This window comes from Aulonocara stuartgranti (genome assembly GCF_965226115.1).
Source record: "Aulonocara stuartgranti genome assembly, chromosome: 5".
Classification (NCBI taxonomy): domain Eukaryota; kingdom Metazoa; phylum Chordata; class Actinopteri; order Cichliformes; family Cichlidae; genus Aulonocara; species Aulonocara stuartgranti.
The window spans coordinates 3,362,974-3,382,047 of record NC_138943.1 but is presented as its reverse complement, the minus strand read 5'-3'; the positions used below and the strand labels follow the sequence as shown (position 1 = coordinate 3,382,047).

The following is a 19,074-nucleotide window of genomic DNA, read 5'->3' as shown; positions in this document are numbered from 1 at the left end:
AATCACACAGGTCTGTCTTGCCATAAGTCAGTGAGAGCAAATCATTCAGTCTTGATGTTTTACCTGTAACTTTGCACCATAAAACGTTCCATAAAACTAGACTGCATTTTCAATTATCTTACAAGGGAAGTGTATCTTCTGACAACAAAAAAAAGTCTTTGGCGTAGGTTAAACGTGAGAAGGCTGAAGCTTGAGCCCCATGTGAGACGTGGGATCAGACTGGAGGTGAACAGAGGTGGGAGGGCTGTTTTCCAGCCTGGCTGGACGATCATGGTGATGATCGTGGTTATTATAAACAGAAGTTAAACGACAAAATTACAACAATAACTAAGAGATAAAGCATGTAGCTGGTCTTCCTACCTACAGTATGCAGAGATGAGTTTCTGGATATCCACTGCATTTCGTTTACAATATGCCACATGAGCAAAGTCAGACCAGTATATAAAACCTACAAATGCATTTATAACATTTATTCAGACGAAGGTTTGAGAACAGCTTTTGCGAGTTTCCTACAGTAGAATTTGAAATTGGCAGGTAGAAGGAAATGTCCTCAAATCAAGGAAAAGGTAAAGTGGGACTGTTGCAGGTACGCTGTTCAGTTAGGCCAAGAAACCCAAACTTCTTGGACAAGATCAGGTATATATTTAGGTTGTGTTATAGCACACGACATGATTCTGAAACGCTGAACTTACCTGACGCACCTCACCGAGGAGGTTTGAAAAAGGCATCTTTTCTCAAAAGCTAACATCGTCTGCATGGAAAGTCGTGTTTTAGGAGACAATGGCATTGTGGGTAAAACAAGACTGTGTAGTCAGCATGAGCAAAGCAATATGCGAACAAAGAGCCCCAGCGATTAGGTTGTGACGGGCATTTGATCTCCACAAAGTGCTGTTCCAGCACATGAAGCGCATCACAGGGCAAAACAAACAGGCTCAGGTGTCTGCCTCAGCTCCAGTTTTGAGCTGCTGACTTTAAACATCCCTGTTCAGCGTCTCTAGGAGACGTTTTTGTGGCGCAGAGCCAGAACTTGAGACCCGGTGCTTTATGTGACAAATAGGCAAGAGGAGGAAAGCGAGCGAGAGAAAGACTGTAAGTGAGATTTATGGTCTGTTCAAAAGGCCACCAAATTTGTTAGTGCAGCAGACGGGCTTTTATCAGCTGGACGGGGATAAAGTATTGTGTGTGTGTCCCACTAAGAGATTGGGAGTGAGTGGTGGTTCCTTTTGTTTTCAAATCCCAGTTTAAAAAGTCATTAGTCACCGTACAGCTGCGAGCTGCCATAGTGAGCGTTGCCGTGGAAGTCGGCGAGCCGAGGGCAAAGGGAGGACAGACGAACAGAAGAGATGAAGAAGGAGGAAGAAAAGGATTAAAACAGGCACGATTACTGTGAAGTTTGGGGCAGAATGATGGAGAGAATCAGGGTGGTAGATGTGTGAAAGAGCATAAAGATGGGGAGTGTGACTGAACGGGGCTGAAAGAAGAAGTAGAAAGAGGGGGAGTAAGAGAGGGAGAGATTCCCAGTGACTCGTGGCTGAGCGCCAAGCTGACCACAACCACGCAGGGCTTCTTGGAAAATCTCTTCTTGTTCCCTCTCACTCTGGCTCTCTCTTTCTCTGATTTTCACTGAGCAACCAGAAGCTCACTAACTGCACACACACACACACACACACACACACACACACACACACGCACGCACACACACACACGTATACACACACACACACACACACACACACACGCACGCACACACACACACGTATACACACACACATGCACTCACACGCACACACACGCACGCACACACACACACGCACACACACACACGTATACACACACACACACACACACATATACACACACACACGCACGCACACACACACACACTTGTATTTCTGTCTTTGTGAGGACCATTGTTAACATACTGCATCCCCAGCTGCTTATACTAACTTACTGAAAACATGATTTTTAATGGTGGAGATCTCTGTCCCTCTGTATAACGGGGTCATTAACTCTCCCTGATGAATACTGTAAATCAGCTAAAAAGCTGATAAACTGCACCTCAGGATGAACGTATGCTGTGTGTGTCGAACCATCCCAAAGTACACAAAAGGATTCGTCACTGAAATGCAATTCATCGCACAATAAAGAAGACCTCGCGCACATCAAGCACATCAGGTAGACCTTTTTTGGTGTAAATCACTAAAGTACGACAAATACCTCGCACTGAGAGGGGGTCCTGCTGCTGCTTTCCTTGCCTCAGGCTTCCCATGTAAGGCAGGGAGGTCCCAGAACAGAGAGCCATCACCAAATAAGAATCACTGCTGATGGAAATCGCCATCGTCTGCTCACTGCAGTGGTAACTAAATTATAGATGGGCTGTTAAAATCCTTTTTTGGTGTTTCGAACTTGTTCCTTGTTTGTTTCATTTCATACGTCGCTCTCTCTGTGTTTGTCTTTGCATAAATCCACAGATTTTCTTTCTCACTAAAATCATTAAAAACTTGTCTCACTCCCACTGTCGCTTTGTGAGGAGGGAAAGGGAGCTTTGTGAAACAAATTATATCACCCATATTCTCTATAATGCATGCAAATGTCAGGCAGTTTGGTTTAGTGTAGCCGTTGTGTTGCTTAGTGTTTTTGTAGGTGTTTCATATGTGACTTGTATTGCACTGAAAAATAGGAGAAAAAATTTGGCTCTTGTGTATTTTGCAGTTCGTATTAAAGGGTTAGAGACGTGTGTCACATTTGTTCTTTTATTTCATTGTTATAAATGCTAATAATAAAGAAAAACAGGATGATTAAACGTTGCTAAAGCTTCGGTGAAATTTGACCAGAACATGATCCGAATCCATCTGAGAGCAGCAGAAATTCACAAACGATGACTGAAAGCTCCTGTTCTCAACAGAGAAAGCAGAAAGTGTCCTAAAGCTTATCCACAAGTGTGACTCTGCACTGCGTTACACTCACAGAGGTCAGTCATGGAGTAGGAGGGTGATGGAACAGAATGGGAGTCTTCTTCTCTTATTCCTTTCCTATTTACTTTGTTTCTGAAACGCATGAGGCAACGCTGCTCCATCAGTTAGAAACATTGGCCGCATCCACTGGATTAGCATGTGTAACCATAAACATTTGTTACACTACACAAACCTGAGCAATAAAACTACGTCTGCATTCTTATATAGTTCTTGGAGGATCAGCCAGAATCCTCTGAAAATGTTCACACTCCCCAGATCTCAAATGGTCCCTCCAAAGACAGATGATCAAGTACACAGCTGGCCTGTTTCCAAGCATCACAACCACTCACAGGCTGAAACATTCCTTTTTTATTGCCCTACAAATGAGTGAACACAAATTTTTATCTGCTCTCCTTCCACGGTTCTTAGGGGACAGCAGGTAGTCAAAACCAAAGCCCCGATCGTAATCAGATGTATGAAAGTTTTTAGGACGTGTGGGAGTACATTTTGCTTTCTTCTTTCATAGTCAGACTGCGAGGACAAACAGGAAGGATAGGAGAGCGTGAGGGAGAGGGCATGAAAGACAAAAGTCTTGGATCAGATTCAAACCCACAACGTCTCAGTTACATGATTAGCACAGCAGACCCCCGAAGGCCAAATTCTGAGCCCTTATTTGCAATTCAGTCCTGTCATTTATAAACTCGTAAGTCAGCAGCTGTTATCGCCAACAACTCAGCCCCACATCCTCAGGTTCTCTGCATTTCCCATTTCTGCAAACCACACTTTGATTTCACACTTGTAAACTTTTATTCAGCATGTGTTCACAGTCCCAGGTAGACTGTAACGTGCTGTTGTGGCCAAACAACAAATGCAAACTTCAGCTGCTCCAGAATGTTGCAGCAATTTCAGAATCCAGTAAAATGTAATTAATTTAAAGCATTCATGGGATTGGTTCCTGATTGCATCCCCAAAATCCCCCAGATCCCTTTATGAGCCCTAACGCAACCTTCAGCAGATTTCCTCGGTCATTTCCTAACCGGAGCCAGAGCTATGAAGCCCCTCTAGGGTCAGCTGAGAAAAAGAGAGGCATTTATGACTCTTGGTTTATAAACTGTGCTTTTGGTTTTGTAATTCATGCCCACAGATTTGCAATCAGAGGCCACAAAGACAGATCATATTTCTTCTCTATCTTACTATGTGCATGCATTTATATACTGGAGTCCATTAGCTTTTGTTTTCTCTCTCGTGTCGACCATCTTGGCTCTGCTGGAAGTTTCTCCCTGTTAAAGGGAGTTCTTCCTCCCCACTGTCATAAGTGCAGCACACCGCTATCATCGGGTCATTAAACAACTTGTCTAAAGGTTAGTGGTTGTCAGTCGGTGCAGTATGAATAAAGCTGTGGTGCAGTGGTTAGCACTGTTGCCTCACAGGACTCAAATCCATGTTTCTGTGTGGAGTCTGCATGTTCTCCCAGTGTCTGTGTGGGTTCACTCTGAGGCACAGTCCAAGCACATGCATGTGGTTAGGTTAACTTAACTTAATTCTTAACTGGTGTACTCTTCTCTCAGCCTGTGGTTGGATAAGGATGTGCTGTAAGGATGTGTTGAAAAGCTCCGTTCAAGAGATCATGCTCAAATGTGTGTGCGCTGATTATTCACATGAAGATGTGATTTATGAACCAAAAGTTTACTTGCTGTCTACAAAATATTTACTGTTTTGGAGCTGATCATATAGATAGAAAAGGGGATAGAAACACCACACTATGTTTTGTGAATTTATTTCTGTTTTATTTGTGATTTTAATTTTAGGTTTATCTGAGATTCTCCTGATTTTGTGTCACTGGTTGAAAAACTAAAGATTTTTGTAGTATTTCTTGTACTGTTCCTTGAGTTAATAAAGATAAAACTACAGCTACATGCAGCACAATCTGATCTCTGAAGAGTCAATTTTGCCCTTCAGCCATGGCCAAGATTTTTTTAGAAAACCCTACAAATCAGGTGAACGTGACGCAGATCGCCCCGTGGGTGGGGCTTCACGGCATCAATGCATTAGCGCGGTTAGCTCGTTAACGCATTAGCGCCGTCCAGCCCCACGCACGGGGCGATCCGCGTTAACTTGCTAATGGGGATTTGCCGCATTACTGCGGTTGTGGTGCCAACGTCACTTTAACGAGATTAACGCTGCCAGCACTTTTGAAAACCTGAAAATTATTGGTGTTTTTCTACGTTTCAACTGTAAAAATACTTTAAACTTGCCAGATATTTCCACTGTGGTGTTTTACTGACGAGAACAGAGCGACATTCGGCTGCTCACTTGTCACAAGGCATATTTGAATTTTCAGAGTTTTAAGACTGGATGCCTAACCCGATGCAAACAGGAAGGGTTTGTGTCTCTGCCTGAAACCGAATGACGAACAATTTGCCTGCCAAGACATTATGTAAATCACTACACTATAGGACAGACATACACAAGAATATCAGCGTACTTCAATAGAAACCCTGCAATAGTTACTGACTTCAGACTTACAGCCATTAAAGAGGCCCAAACTGGACCCTTCAATGGGCCTGCTGGGGCTTCTGGGCCACATGTTTGACACCCTTGTCCTGAGAGGACAAAACCTCTGCGACCACAGATCAGCTCTCTGACTCTTTCCACCATTGTTTGCCGTCTCCACCGAGGATTGCAACATCCACAACCGCAATCACTTTTCTTCTTGCTCTACCAAACTAACATCAGCCACGCCGTCTATCATCCAGCAATAAGTCCGTCATCGAGTGGCGCCCATCCAGCACCATCTGTTCATACACGCTGACGGTGACAACACTGGTCATTAATATTAAACACTGACTTTATTTGTTGTGATAGTAAATAGATTAGGACATGCAGGTAATGTTACAGACGTGCCTTTCAGCGCCTCAGATGTCCATCTTGTCCGTGCAGTTTAGCTAATGTTCAGCACGGTGAGTGCGGAAATAACAGCTGCTGTCGCTCATTTATTTTCCTACACCTTACCTGCAGCCATCACAGCCTGGGCTCAACTATAACTATATTCTATGTTTGCATTCTTCTGCTGCTTTTGAAACCCTCTATTTTACATCAGAGCATTAACCCCTGTGGGCTGTCTTTATATATGAACCAGACAGTCACGCAGCAGGACAGGTTCTGGCCTCGAAGCGGAGCAGCAAAATCCTCTTTCCCAACCCGTTGTTTCTCCCCCTGCTGTGTCTTTGCCCTCTGACGGGCCTGGCAGATTCTTGTGCTTCATGAAGCCTCTACAGAGTCCACAGCCATGCTTGCTGAGGCTCTACTGTCCCCTCGCACTTTAAAAACTAACATCTGCACAACTTCACACTCACACATGCGCACACACATCACTGTGTTGACTTAGCCCATCTGGTCCAGATTGTGTTGAGATGATTGAGATATTTGTCGTAGCTCGTTTGCGGGGGTGTAGCGGTGACCCGGTAGGCTAACTGAGACGCACGGTCATGTGTGTATATGTTGTAGATGGATTTACTTACATGCACCCACTCGCTCGTTCACTTTGCACACGCAAGCATTCAGACATATTTTCAGTGCTGTGGATGTAACACACAGCAGACAGTTAAAAGGTCATTAAACTCTAATATTTAGGTTAGTGACACAGTGGAGGGTTTCATTACACAGACACAGAGAGCTGTGATGCACTGCGTGTCAAACAGGAAGCTTTTCTTTTGTTTTCTTTTTTATTATCTTATCTTTTCTTATCTATTCCTGTCATGTGGGTGTTTGTTTTGCAGCTGGAGTCATCAGTGAGTTATCCTGGCTGCGATTTGATCTCCAATGACAAAAATTCCAAGTAACCGGTGGTCTGTTTCTAAGAAAAGTTACTAATGCTGGAATTTTTTGCTGTATTTAAAGTGTGTGTCATGGTCCTGGGTCATTTTGGCCCAGCGTTTTGTGTTTCCTTGAAGTTCATTTTTGTGCTTTGTGTTTATTCTGATTTTGTATTGGTTTAGGGTTGAACCTGTAGTTTGGTGTGTGTATTCAGCCCTACCTGTGTCTGTCCTTGGTGCTCTGTTCATGTCCCCGTGTTGTGTTGTAAATCAGTCTGTGTGTTCCTGCTTTACTTTGAAGGCTCATGTTCTGGATTTCCTATTCTATTTTGAAGGTCTGTGTCTGTTGTCATTGTGTTCAGCTTGTGTCCTCCGGTCCTCATGTGTATTAGGTTCAGCTGTTCTTCCCTCCTGTGTGTGATTACCTGATTACCTTGTGTGTGTGTGTATATTTAGTGGGTGTCGGTCTGTGTTCATTGTCGGCTCGTCTGCGTTCTATGGTGTTCCTGTCTCTGCGTCTCTCTGCCCCGCACCCCTTTTGTATGGTCTCAGGTTTGTCATTTAGTTCTCCCAGTTTAGGTTTCTTCAGTTGTTTTGTCATGCCTCACTGCCTGTTTCTGCCATTGTCACTTTGTAAATAAACATCACTCGTATCATCAGTCACTGCTGCATTTTGGGTCCTCCCTTTCCTCCACACCACACGGCTCACTCCGCCAGCCGTGACAGTGTGGCTATTGAGACATCTGCCCGTTCAGACTAAAACACTGCCATGAAATTTAGCACAGACGGGAACGTTGTAGTCACAGTGAATGGCATCATTTCTGGCTTCTGACAAATATCATTTTTGTATGAATCACATACCTTTATGTGCCATGCAGCCCTGCTGTCCACCAGCCTGCTGACTACAGGATGTTTTTGTAAACGTTGATCTCAGAAGAACCCACAGTTCAGAGTCTCGGCTGAGACGCTACCACATCGTGCAAACGTCTTCAGCTCGGATGGATGTGTATTTGACGGTTTACAGTTTTGCATGCAGTTTTGAAAACTTGGGTTTGAACACACCTTTATTCTTGTTTTGTTGCATGACTGCACGATGGTGCTCATCATCTGCTTGGACATCTGTGCTGCTAGTTTAAGAACACTCCTGTTCAGAGCACCTTGCTCTTGCTTATCTTTGGTGCATGTAGGATCCTCTAACTCGTGCCAAAATGGTGACCCTTTATCTTGAATTGTATAAGAAGTTGTAGAAGTCAAAGTCATGGGGACGAACTCCTGTAGAGTAGAGCAGTCAGGATTGGATGCAGCAGTAAAAGCCTGTGGTGAGAGTCTCTCACATCCCCGGTTTGTTCCTTCCAGCAAATTACATGAGCTCTAACCCTGTGATGATTCACAACATGAACATGTTGAGTCAGTGTGACACAGAATGTGTTTTTGGGCAACTTTGAGGTCCGTGGTGAAGCACAGCCGAGCTGAAAGCAGGTCAGAGATGCTCAAAGAGCTGAACATGAAGGGGGAAAGTTGTAAACTTGTTTCTGGTGAAACATATATGTGTGTAAGAAATTGGTCCATGAGATGACAGTGGTCTTTTTTGGGGTGTTTGACATTGAAGAAAAACATTTGCATAAATAATCCTCGCATAGAAAATGGTTCCAACTGTAGCCTAAAGCCATTACTGGGCATCACTGCACCAGGATCTGTGCTGTTTGTGTTTGTCCCATGCCTGGTGCAGTCTTTCTGTTGGTGTTCTGTGGGAACAAGATTCAAAATAACTAATCTGGCCCCACATCACCACTTTCCCACTCCTACCTCTTTCATAATTTTAGACTTCCCATAAAAAGGATTAAAAGACACTCAGGCTTGAGTAGAGAAAATGAAAGTTAAAAATGCATCTGTTTTTCATTCAGTTTTCTTCTCTACAAACTGAGCGCTGGAACATGAACTGTGTGTTGAGCACATCCATAAATGTCTGCTCTAACAAAGATGTCAGTGCAACAGAAGAGTCGCTTAAAGACATTGTTGGACAAAGTTTGAGTGATTTAAAAACTGCTGACAATCACATCAAACACATTTAGACACTTGTGGCTTGCATACATTCCCTCCATGAGATTTTTGAAGGCCTGACAAATTTTGCAGACAGTCAACACAAACACATAACAGTTTGTTAAAAAGGGCTCATGTGAATTGTCATCCCCTGGAGATTTTTCCATTGCACTCTTTGCCTGGTACCAAAGCAACTGTGAGGTCCACGCCAGATTTAAAAGAAACCACAGTGACCCTGATGGATGAGAGGAATGAATATACGCTCTCATTCTTAGTAACTTAGCTGTAAATCCACCTTTTCCCCTCCTGTAGTCACCTGGGCCTGGACTATGAAGTATGATTAGCAGGATATTCAGGTCCCTTTAGACTTAATCTCTCATTTTTACCTGTGATAAAAGTTCACTTTAGATGCTCGAGGATATCACTCATACAGATGCTATAAAGACATTAACAGAATAGTTTGGTGTTTCCAGATGTGTCTGCAAACAGAAGTACTGACTTGAAAATGACAGCATCATTTGCATCCCACCTGATTACACAACAAATCTTGACTTTAACTAGAGATAAAGCTGAAGCACATGAGGAGTCCCACCTTGGATATGTACGTGGCCAGAAATCTCGGAGTGCTCAGACGTGCTTTAGAGATCATTTCATTTTTTTGCAATAAAGTATCTGAATTTCAGGAGCGGGACCACGCCTCAAAACCTCCGGTTCTTATTTATATGTCGCACACTTGGACGAAACGACACTTCCAGGCGTGCATGAGATTGGAATCGTTTCTCTTTACTTGTTCATTTGCTCTGCAAATACACAAACACAAGCACTTTGGTTCAGCGTGGCTGCACTCTGCAGGCTGTCTCTGCACTAAAACACACAGGACCCCCAAGCTGTCCCATCCAGCGCCTGCATGAGCGTCACTCATGGGAATCATCATTAACTAAATTATTCTAGCTGGAATGCCAGTGAGCACAATACGTGTCAGAAATACAGTAATAAAGACCTGAATGCACCCAGTAACAACGATAAGCACCCCAAACACATAACATTCACATACACCAGTTCCCCCAGTTCTACAAGCTTCTTGTTTTCATGCTCCACCCTTCCTCCCCTTTTTCAATCATTTCACTTCTTCACTTCTCATTAGTACATGGGGCTGTGTCAGGCCCATCCGAGGCTTTTTCCCAAACTGGAGCTCAATTCATGTCTAATTCCTTCACCTTTGTCTACTAAAAACACTGTTGAACCTAAAAATGAGTTCAGCTGGTGAACTACATGATTCCAAACTCAGACTCATTTGTTTTGTTTAAAGACAAGTTCCTCAGATGTGACACATCAGAGGCGTGTTCTTGCTCGTTGTCTTTTTATCCTCAGCTGTTCTTTGGTGGTGGTTTGTTTTGCAGCATACAAAGTTATTGTTGCAAACAGGACTAAGGCAGCCTGGTTGAAAAACCTGTGAACCACCCTCATTCCTCCGTCTTCCTAACACAGACCTTTTCAGTCTCAAAAAGAGGACCGTTATCTCCCAGGGACCAACAACAAATACCAAAAAGGCTCTTAGGGATGAAGAAGATGTCCTAAATGAAGTATGTGGAGGTTTGCAGACATTTTAAAACATTTTTATGTTTTTTTATTTTGCTTTCGTGTCAGTGTAGAATGTGAATGTGGAGACCTGAAGTGAAGTATTGGCGTATAAAGGTCAGGAGCTGTTATCAGGAAGTGTAGGTGCAGGGATGAAAGTGGAGCAATGAACTGGTCTGTGAAGTCTGGATGAACTGCAAGATTCAAATCAGGGGTCAGATGTATTTTTAAATTTGTATCAGGGACGTGGTGAAGTTACAACTTCATGTTAAGGGGCTCTTCAAATTATTAAGTCCAATTGTAAAAGTAACACTTTATAACCTACCACTCCTGTAATCGTGAGGGTGTTATTGTATATTCCCTTAGAGGACCATGTGCAAAGCATCTTCTTGCTGCTCTGGTGTTTTTGAAAGCACCTGTCAGGAGATGTGCTAAAGATGGAACATATGAGGCGTGGGGAATGAAAACAGCACACTGTGGTTTTTACAGCTTCGGACAGGTGAAAAAACACGACAGCACTTACAGATGATTAGCAACTGACAGGAAGACGGGAATGCCTTAAAGTGCGTGTGGTTAGTGGGACACACGGGGTATATGAATTCAATGGAAAACACATTAATGAGGCATGTATGGAGTCTGAAGGTTTCATCGTGTGGTAGCTTTCACAGCTCCGCTTTTACAAGAACACGACTCAAAATGTGCCTTTAGGGGGTGACAGCAATAATCACCACGGGTCCACGTACAGTAAAGTCAAGTCTGTTATTTATATCGCACATTTAAAAGTAATAGGAGCTGACTGAAATCAGTTTCCAGTCTGGGTACATGAGCTGACTGACACATGGGTGGTGTAAATGAGAAATACAGCGAGAGAATAATAAAACATGACAACTGCAACCTCAGACTGAGCTACAAGAAAGAAAAGGAAAAGAGGTGCATGTGAAAAAATTAAAAGATGCCAAACTGAATAAATATAAAGTAAATAAAAGAATGCATTATTTTATTATTTCCTGGAATAATTTCCAACTATTCATCAGTTTTCTTATCCACTTCAGGGTTATGAGGGGAGGCTGGTGTCTAAGCTAATGACAACAAGGAATACTTGATTTATCCTAAAAGCTGGGAATGGGGCTGTTAGAGTGAGAGGTGGGGTCATCATGGTCACCAGTACATCAGGAAGACCAGCACAGACCAATTACACTCAATTTACAATGTAAAATCTCCAGATAACCTAACACACGTGTCTTTGGACTGTGGGAGGCAGAACGGAGAACCCGGACGAATCCCACGCAGACACGGGAATCCGAGCACAGACTCCAGACTCAAACTGAAGTGACGGTGCGGCACAGAGCCAGCCAACGCCTCATAAACAAAGACATGATTTTACTTTTACACACAAACCCTCTTGCAGAGTATGATGAGATGTTTTAAGGTTTTTTTGGTTTAAATGTGGCTGTTTTGGGAAGCAGTGACATGCGTGTGTCCTCTCATGTGCTCCTCGCTGTCCTCTCATACACATTATATATTTATTAATTATTGAACAGCAGCAATTTTCCGTTGAGCTTGTGGGAAGCAGCTGTTGTTAAGGAAGCATCGGGCTCTTTGTTTGGGAAGCTCGTGTTGGAAGTGTTCGTCTTTATGGGTCGGATGTTCTCAGGCACAGTATGGACTGACAGTGACCTCTTAAATTGGAAAGTATGTTATTATTACTGTCACATCATTTTCACATGTGCATTTGTGTAAAAATAAAACTACAATGTCGTAGTGCAAAGTAGAAGTATTTGAATAGTTTATATTGCAGCTACCTCAGAGGTCTGCAGAAGATCCTGACTGGCTGTTCTGTTTTACTTTTAGTGACTAAATAAGAATATTTATCAGATTTTATAGTATTCAGTTGTTTGATGGTGCGAGGTTCTGGAAAGGCAACGAAACACATTGAATAGAGCTATCTTGACCAAATGTCTCTTTGCGTTGATGGCTTTCATGCTGAAGGCTTGGAGGTAAAGCAAATATGGTCCATAAATTGTGTTTTTAATCTCAGGTTGAATATTGCTGTTAAACTGTCAACTTTTGCCGCACGTGCAGGAAAAACTTGGTTTCCTCTTAACAGCAATTACGGTTTTTAACTTTGTCATGTAACTATATTTTTAAATTCTTTGCTTTGCCCCCACTAAGCCTAATCTGATTTTTTGTGCTTATTTGCGTTGTGTCACGACACTGTGGAGCTTCATAAGGAAATGAAATTCTGTCCAGACTACCTTTAGGGATTCCTGTCTGTATCAGAAAGACCAGCATTAGCAGGTGTCACACCTCAGGCACAACCACTGAAAAAACTTCACTCAGCAGCTCATCACTGCACAGATCTTCACAAATAAAGAGAGTTTATTTAAATTTATAAATGTTATGCAGTTATCTAAACAAAAAGTGATGAAGTATCCTGATTATGATCCTCTGCACATGAGACCCTGGAGTCAAGTTCATGCATGAGGCATGCACAGAGAGCACAGAGGGGAAAGAACAAAAGTTGGTGAGTGCACAAAAAGAGGAGAGAGCAAAGGTCGGGTACCACGCAGGCAGATATATTTGCCTACAGTGCAGCAGTGCTCAGAAATGAAGCCTGAGGCTGTTGGCTCGTTCTGCCGGTTTATAAAGTTCTGATTTTCAGCCAAAACATCTGGCCGCTCTAATACTTACAGGCACGCTGCAATAATATAACACGATCTGCAAGTGTGCCTTTCTTATCTCCTGTTCAGCTGGATCGAACTCAGCATGTTTGTCCAAGTCAAAATATATCATTATGTAGGCTAATAGCTGGGAAGGTCTGAATTAGAAGAGCCATCTGCGCTGCAGTCGTGGATGACAAACAAACACTAAAGTTAAATATCTAAATGTCTTCTGTTGCTTTGTGTGTGTGTGTGTCTATGTTTGCACAGGGTTTACAGTCACTTCTATAGAAAACTTTTAATCTTTTCCTGTACTCGTGAATTTCTGTGCTCACATGCTGGTAATATTTCCACATTTACACTTGGTAATATCGTCATTTTGCTACCCACTGGCACCTGCAGTCTTATTTAGCTTTCAGGCTGGTCAGCACAGCTTTCCATCCGTGACCTCAAACAAAAATTCTGCTTTGCAAAGAAAATCTTCCTCCTTATAAACAGAAACCAGCGGGCGATGTCAACTAAACGCCTTGACTGGACATTCAAGCAATCATTCAATGTCAAATATTTGCTTAACAGAAGTTTTTTTGGGGTTATTAGGTGAATCACTCAAGCTTAAAACGATTGTGGTCATGGGGAAAGGAACTGTTGAGAAACAGGACTTAAACCCTCGTTTTTGATGCCGAGCTGACCTCCAAACTTCACATTTCACTGCACTCAAACGTCACACTGCTTCCTTACTCGGCACTAAAGATAAACACAGAGCTGATTTTAGCTGTTTGAGCAGAGGGGCGGCGGCAGCCATGTTTCAGTCCCTCAGCGCACCTTCGCATCCTCAGCTGCCAACTCAGACCCCGACACACTCCAGCGACGCGCGGTGCACTTGTTACCCCAGATCGCTATCGGTGCTACTTGCCTGTGCTTCAGTGTAATCGAGGCTGTTTGGCGACCCCACCCCAGCACCCCCCCCCCCACCCACCCACCCACTCTTCTCCCCTCTGTCCCCTGTGAAGTCACCCAGAGGGCCAGATCACAGCAAAGCCAACATGTGGTTTGAGTTAGCGTCTCAGAAACCAGCCCTCCATACGTGGGGTTGTGTGCGTAATCCCAGGGCTCGCTGGTCAGGCTCTGCTTGTGTAGTGTGCAATTGTGAGCGCAGAGCTAATTGTGTTTGTGTGTGTGACTCTTTTTATAAATATATGCCAGGTTTTGTGAGTCTTAAAAGGAAGTACTATTTTGCATGTGGTTGTATCCTCACACAGGAAGTCAGCTGAACAAAACCAAGAGCTAATTTTAAATCTCAAGAGTATTTAGTCGCGCTCTCACACATAAGCCGCATATTTCTGTCCATACTGTGTCTGTTTCGGCCTCTCTGGCTCTGCTGGTTGGACTGCGCAGCAGCCAGGTGGAGGTTTTGGCTTTCATCAAACTTTTATCTGCACGACATCTCAGGAAGCAGAGCAGGAGGGAGAAATGAACCGGCTCGTTCCAGCTATTTTCTCCTTTGCTGATTATTTGATTAAGTTCTCGCTGAGACAAAGCATCAGATTTTTCCCCTCTCTCTTTAGTCCAGGTTAGCTCGATTTACTCTCTCACACTAAAGTCCCTAAGAAAGGCCATTCGAATTTGTGACCGCTCCGATAGGCATCTCCCCACTTGTAAAATCATTTTCTGATTGAACAGAGCGATGCTTGTTCAATCTGAATCCGAATTGAAGCAGACTAAACATAATAGCACTGGAATCACTTTAATTGGTTAGTGAAAATGAGTAATAGTGGCGTCAGCATGCGTGAAGAATGATGAACATGATAAGGTCAATCAACCAGGATAACATCGGCAGCTGATGGGAATAAAAGCATGAAAACATTGCTGAAAATCAGGCGGTACTTATTAAAAATGAATCACCTGTCAGTGTTTAGCAGTCATAACAAGTGAGTTAAAGCCAGAGTCTGAAGCACTTTTTACACATGAACTCGTTGGCAGCATCAGGAAGGAACAATTTTCCATTATGGAGAGTATTTAAAATGAAAGAAAATTTATTATTGACACATAATCAGGGGCATAGTCCGGGTTATCAAAGGTGGGGAGGGATCCATAGGAAACCATAATATTTGTCATATATGCATACACATGTTTTAATGAAAAGGGGTGATGCAAATATTAAAATGTTGATACGAAAGGTCTGATAATAGGTAACTAAAGCTTTAAGATAAACAGCATGGAGTGCAATAATAATAATAATGGATTGCATTTATATAGCACTTTTCGGAGCCCTCAAAGCGCTTTACATTTCCACTATTCATTCACTCTCACATTCACACACTGGTGGAGGCAGCTACAGTTGTAGCCACAGCTGCCCTGGGGCAGACTGACAGAAGCGAGGCTGCCATATCGTGCCATCGGCCCCTCTGGCCAACACCAGTAGGTGGTAGGTAAAGTGTCTTGCCCAAGGACACAACGACCGAGACTGTCTGAGCCGGGGCTCTTTGAGCCACGATCGCCCCCAATATTTATGAAATACTGTGGAACAGATGAAGAAAATAGCACAAATACTTAAATAAATTACATTAAACTGATTTCAGGAAAGTCTTTAAGGAAATGTAATCACTTACACTACAGTCCTATCCATGCTCTGCCTGGTGATACTGGTCTCTTTTTAAGATTAATAGTACTTTAGCCAATGGAACTGGTGTCTCCAACTTGTCTTTTGTTGGCATTTGTTTATCATTATATCAAAAACTAGTTAATTTAGTTTGATCTAAAGTCTAATTTTGATCAGGGTTCATGTTTTTTTAATCATTTCTTGAAATCCTGGCATTGCTTAAACCCATGTTCATAGATTTTGTCCATGTGCTCGACCCAATCACCTGCACACGATGCTCATGTATGCTGATGTATTGACTTGAGCACATGAGATTATCCCTGCGATTCATTTCTTGATTTTTTAGGGAAATACAGACATTCATGTGCTTTTCAAGATGAAGCATCAAGCTGATTTTCAGTTTAGGCAAAGTAAATCTGTTTTCTCTCCAAACACGTTTTTTAAAAATATCTGTGCAAAAATGTGATAATGAAACACAAAAGAAACAATGATGCCAAACCACAACTAACTTTAAACACTAGTTAAACCTTTGAAAAATGTCACTATTGGGAATAACAAATTAGGTTTTGCAACGAGACCCCTGCAAGAAAAGTGATCTACACCAGAGCCAAATGTGCTCTGGGCACTCTGGCCTGAACTTTGCTCCGCTGGTTACTGGCCGTCCCACTGGGACCAATCTGTTTGTTGGTCCAGCGGTATATTTATCAACTCCTTCTTCTCAGTGGCACTGACATCCTGAGGACGTGGAGACTGAGGCACGAATGGATGGCTGGATGGATAGATTATTTATTTGTCAGGGTTGAAGATTACAGCATGGCAGTGCGAGCTGGCACGGGTTGATATTCCCAGAGATGGAGAGTCCTGCGTCTTTATATACCAGACCCCCTGACATGTTTTATTAACATGTTTGATTTGGTGAACTTGATACACTGAGTGGGTGGCTTTCCAGAATAAAACAACTCACTGCTGAACTGTGGAAAGACTCAGCACAAGTCATTTTATTTTAGCTGTGACGTCAAACTTACTCATTAGCTTTTCATCACATACTCGTCTTTTCTGTTTTATTGGCTCTGTGTCTTTTTACCCATGCATTGCCCTGCACCTGTACGAACACTCGTGGGTTCCAGATGATGAATCCCAGTGATTGTAGCTGAGACAGACACTCAGCAAATACTGAATAGTATACTGGGATAACACCAAAAATGGCAGTTTCCCCATCAGTGTCCCCGAAGAGCAAATCAACAGCAAAAATGAACAAGTCGTCCACGACTAAGTCCAAGTTAGTCCAGTTCAGGCTGTTAAAGTCTTTAATCCAGCAGAAATGTTGTGAAAAGACAAAAGTGAAGCGTTTATGGGAGGACACTCGCCAACATCGTGAATGTTTTCTGGGCATTATAAAGGACTAAAAGTGGATCACGCCAAGTAATAAAAACAAAGGCTCTTAAACTGTTACCCTCACAGATAATAATAATATTGGATCCTTTTCTTAAATAAACAAAAAGTCCAATATTTTAATTTCCTTTCATTAGTTGGTTTTGTCTTTTTCTAGGACGTCTAGGACTAAAATCTGATGGTGCTGCGTTCATATTTATGCAGAAATTTGCAATATTTCAGCTGCTCTGGATCCTGTGGGTTGAACATTGGTTCCTCATTGGGTTGGCTCATCCTACAGGGTTTCAGCCTCAGTCCTGAGTCACTGGCTTGAATACTGTGTGCTGTTTTTCTTAAAGCTGTTAGCATGCTGATTACCACTACAAACTTGAAATACTGGAAGGGTTTGTGGTTGGAGGGTAGGGGTTTATAGAGCGTGCAGGATAGAGGACATGTTGTTCTCTTGCTGTATGATCCACAATATTCTAATTTCACTGTACTATTGTACGAAGTATGACTGTGCAATAAAGAGTTATCTTATGCTCCCGAGTTTGGGCTCACTGATCTCATGTTTCTGGCCAAGAAGCTTGTTTTAATGCATCCAACTAACAGCTCCGTGTTTTATTGGTGGGATGCAGTTTTATGTTGGAATGCTGTGTTTTTCCTCCAAACACTTCTCATTCCAAATCAGAAACTTTTAATCTAATTTAAACACAAAACATTGTTCAGCCTTGTTCACATGACTTCAGCAAACTGCAGAAAGGCACCAGTGATCTTTTTAGAGAGCAGAGGCTTTTCATCTTGATGCTCAGTGTCGTCTTGGTTCTGAGAGACTCATTTTAGATGCTACAAGTTACTCCAGGGCAGGCTTGGCCAACTCCAGGCCTCGAGGGCCGGTGTCCTGCAGGTTTTAGATCTCACCCTACACACCTGAATCAAATGATTAGTTCATTCCCAGGCCTCTGGAGAACTTGACATGTTGAGGAGGTCATTTAGCCATTTAAATGAGCTGTGATGGATCAAGGACACATCTAAAGCCTGCAGGACACCGGCTCTCGAGGCCTGGGTTTGGACACCACTGCTCTAGGGTCAGCTGTACTATAACACACCTCATTCTTGAAGGGATCTCTGTTGTCATTAAAATCGTTTAGTTTGAAGTCAGTCTGTTTGATTCTGGGTGGATGACTCCGCTGTGATGACTGGATGTGCACTGGATGGATTTCTTTGTGTCTCTTGTTTTACTTCTCATCTTCCTCTCATATAACAGACTCTGACACCTTGTGTTTCCCTTTCGTTGAGTGCAGTTGGAGAACTTCCTTCAGAAGAACAACAGGCGTGACGTTGCCAACATGCAGTCGCATGTCGTTCACAACCAAACGGCCACGATGCTGGAAATCGGCACGAACCTGCTCACGCACACAGCAGAGCAGACACGCAAGCTCCATGTGGTCGAAGCAAAGGTAAGGAGCTGCCAGTGAACCTGTCATCTGAAAACAGACTTTTGTGAGTTTATTCTCTGTTTTTGTGTCTCATCAGGTCCTAAACCACACATCTCAGATAGAGATAAAGCTTCTGGAGAATTCTCTGTCCACCAACAAGCTGGAAAAGGAACTGTTACTGCAAACTTCAGAGATCAGCCGGCTACGAGATAAGAACAGGTGGGAAATGGTTTTGTTCTGTCAGCGTCTGCGTAGGTGGAAATGAATCATAAAACCAATTTAAAATCACTCTGAGTAAAGACAACGGCTAAAAGGACTACTTTTTCTACAATCGAATGCTTGTACACGGTTTGTTCTGACTCAGAATTGGCCTTTGGGGGACATTTGATTAACAAAAACATCTGCTGTCAGTTAATCGAGTTAATAAAACCTCGGTTAACAAAACTGGTTAAGAAACAAGAATAATACAGGAAGGGATTGAAGCCTCTTGGAGTGAGGCAGGATTTCTTTTTTCTGTAGAAGAACAACTCGGCAATAGTGAAGTTAGCACATCACAACCTTTAAAAGCAGCCAAGTGATCATGTGAGACTGACATCATACGCTTCTACGACAGAGACA

General features: G+C 42.9%; 1 protein-coding gene across 3 annotated transcripts in view; it reads left to right on the top strand.

Moving 5' to 3' along the window:
• Positions 1–19,074, top strand: part of angpt4 (angiopoietin 4) — a 71,959-nt gene that overhangs the window by 37,762 nt on the left and 15,123 nt on the right. For 2 of the 3 annotated variants that reach the window (XM_082534296.1, XM_082534295.1), the window contains exons 2-3: positions 18,322–18,477; positions 18,554–18,675. In XM_082534296.1, the coding sequence (XP_082390422.1) occupies positions 18,322–18,477; positions 18,554–18,675 (278 nt within the window). Of the gene's footprint in view, positions 1–17,996; positions 18,106–18,321; positions 18,478–18,553; positions 18,676–19,074 lie in introns of those variants that run through there. The other variant, XM_082534297.1, reaches the window with a different exon arrangement.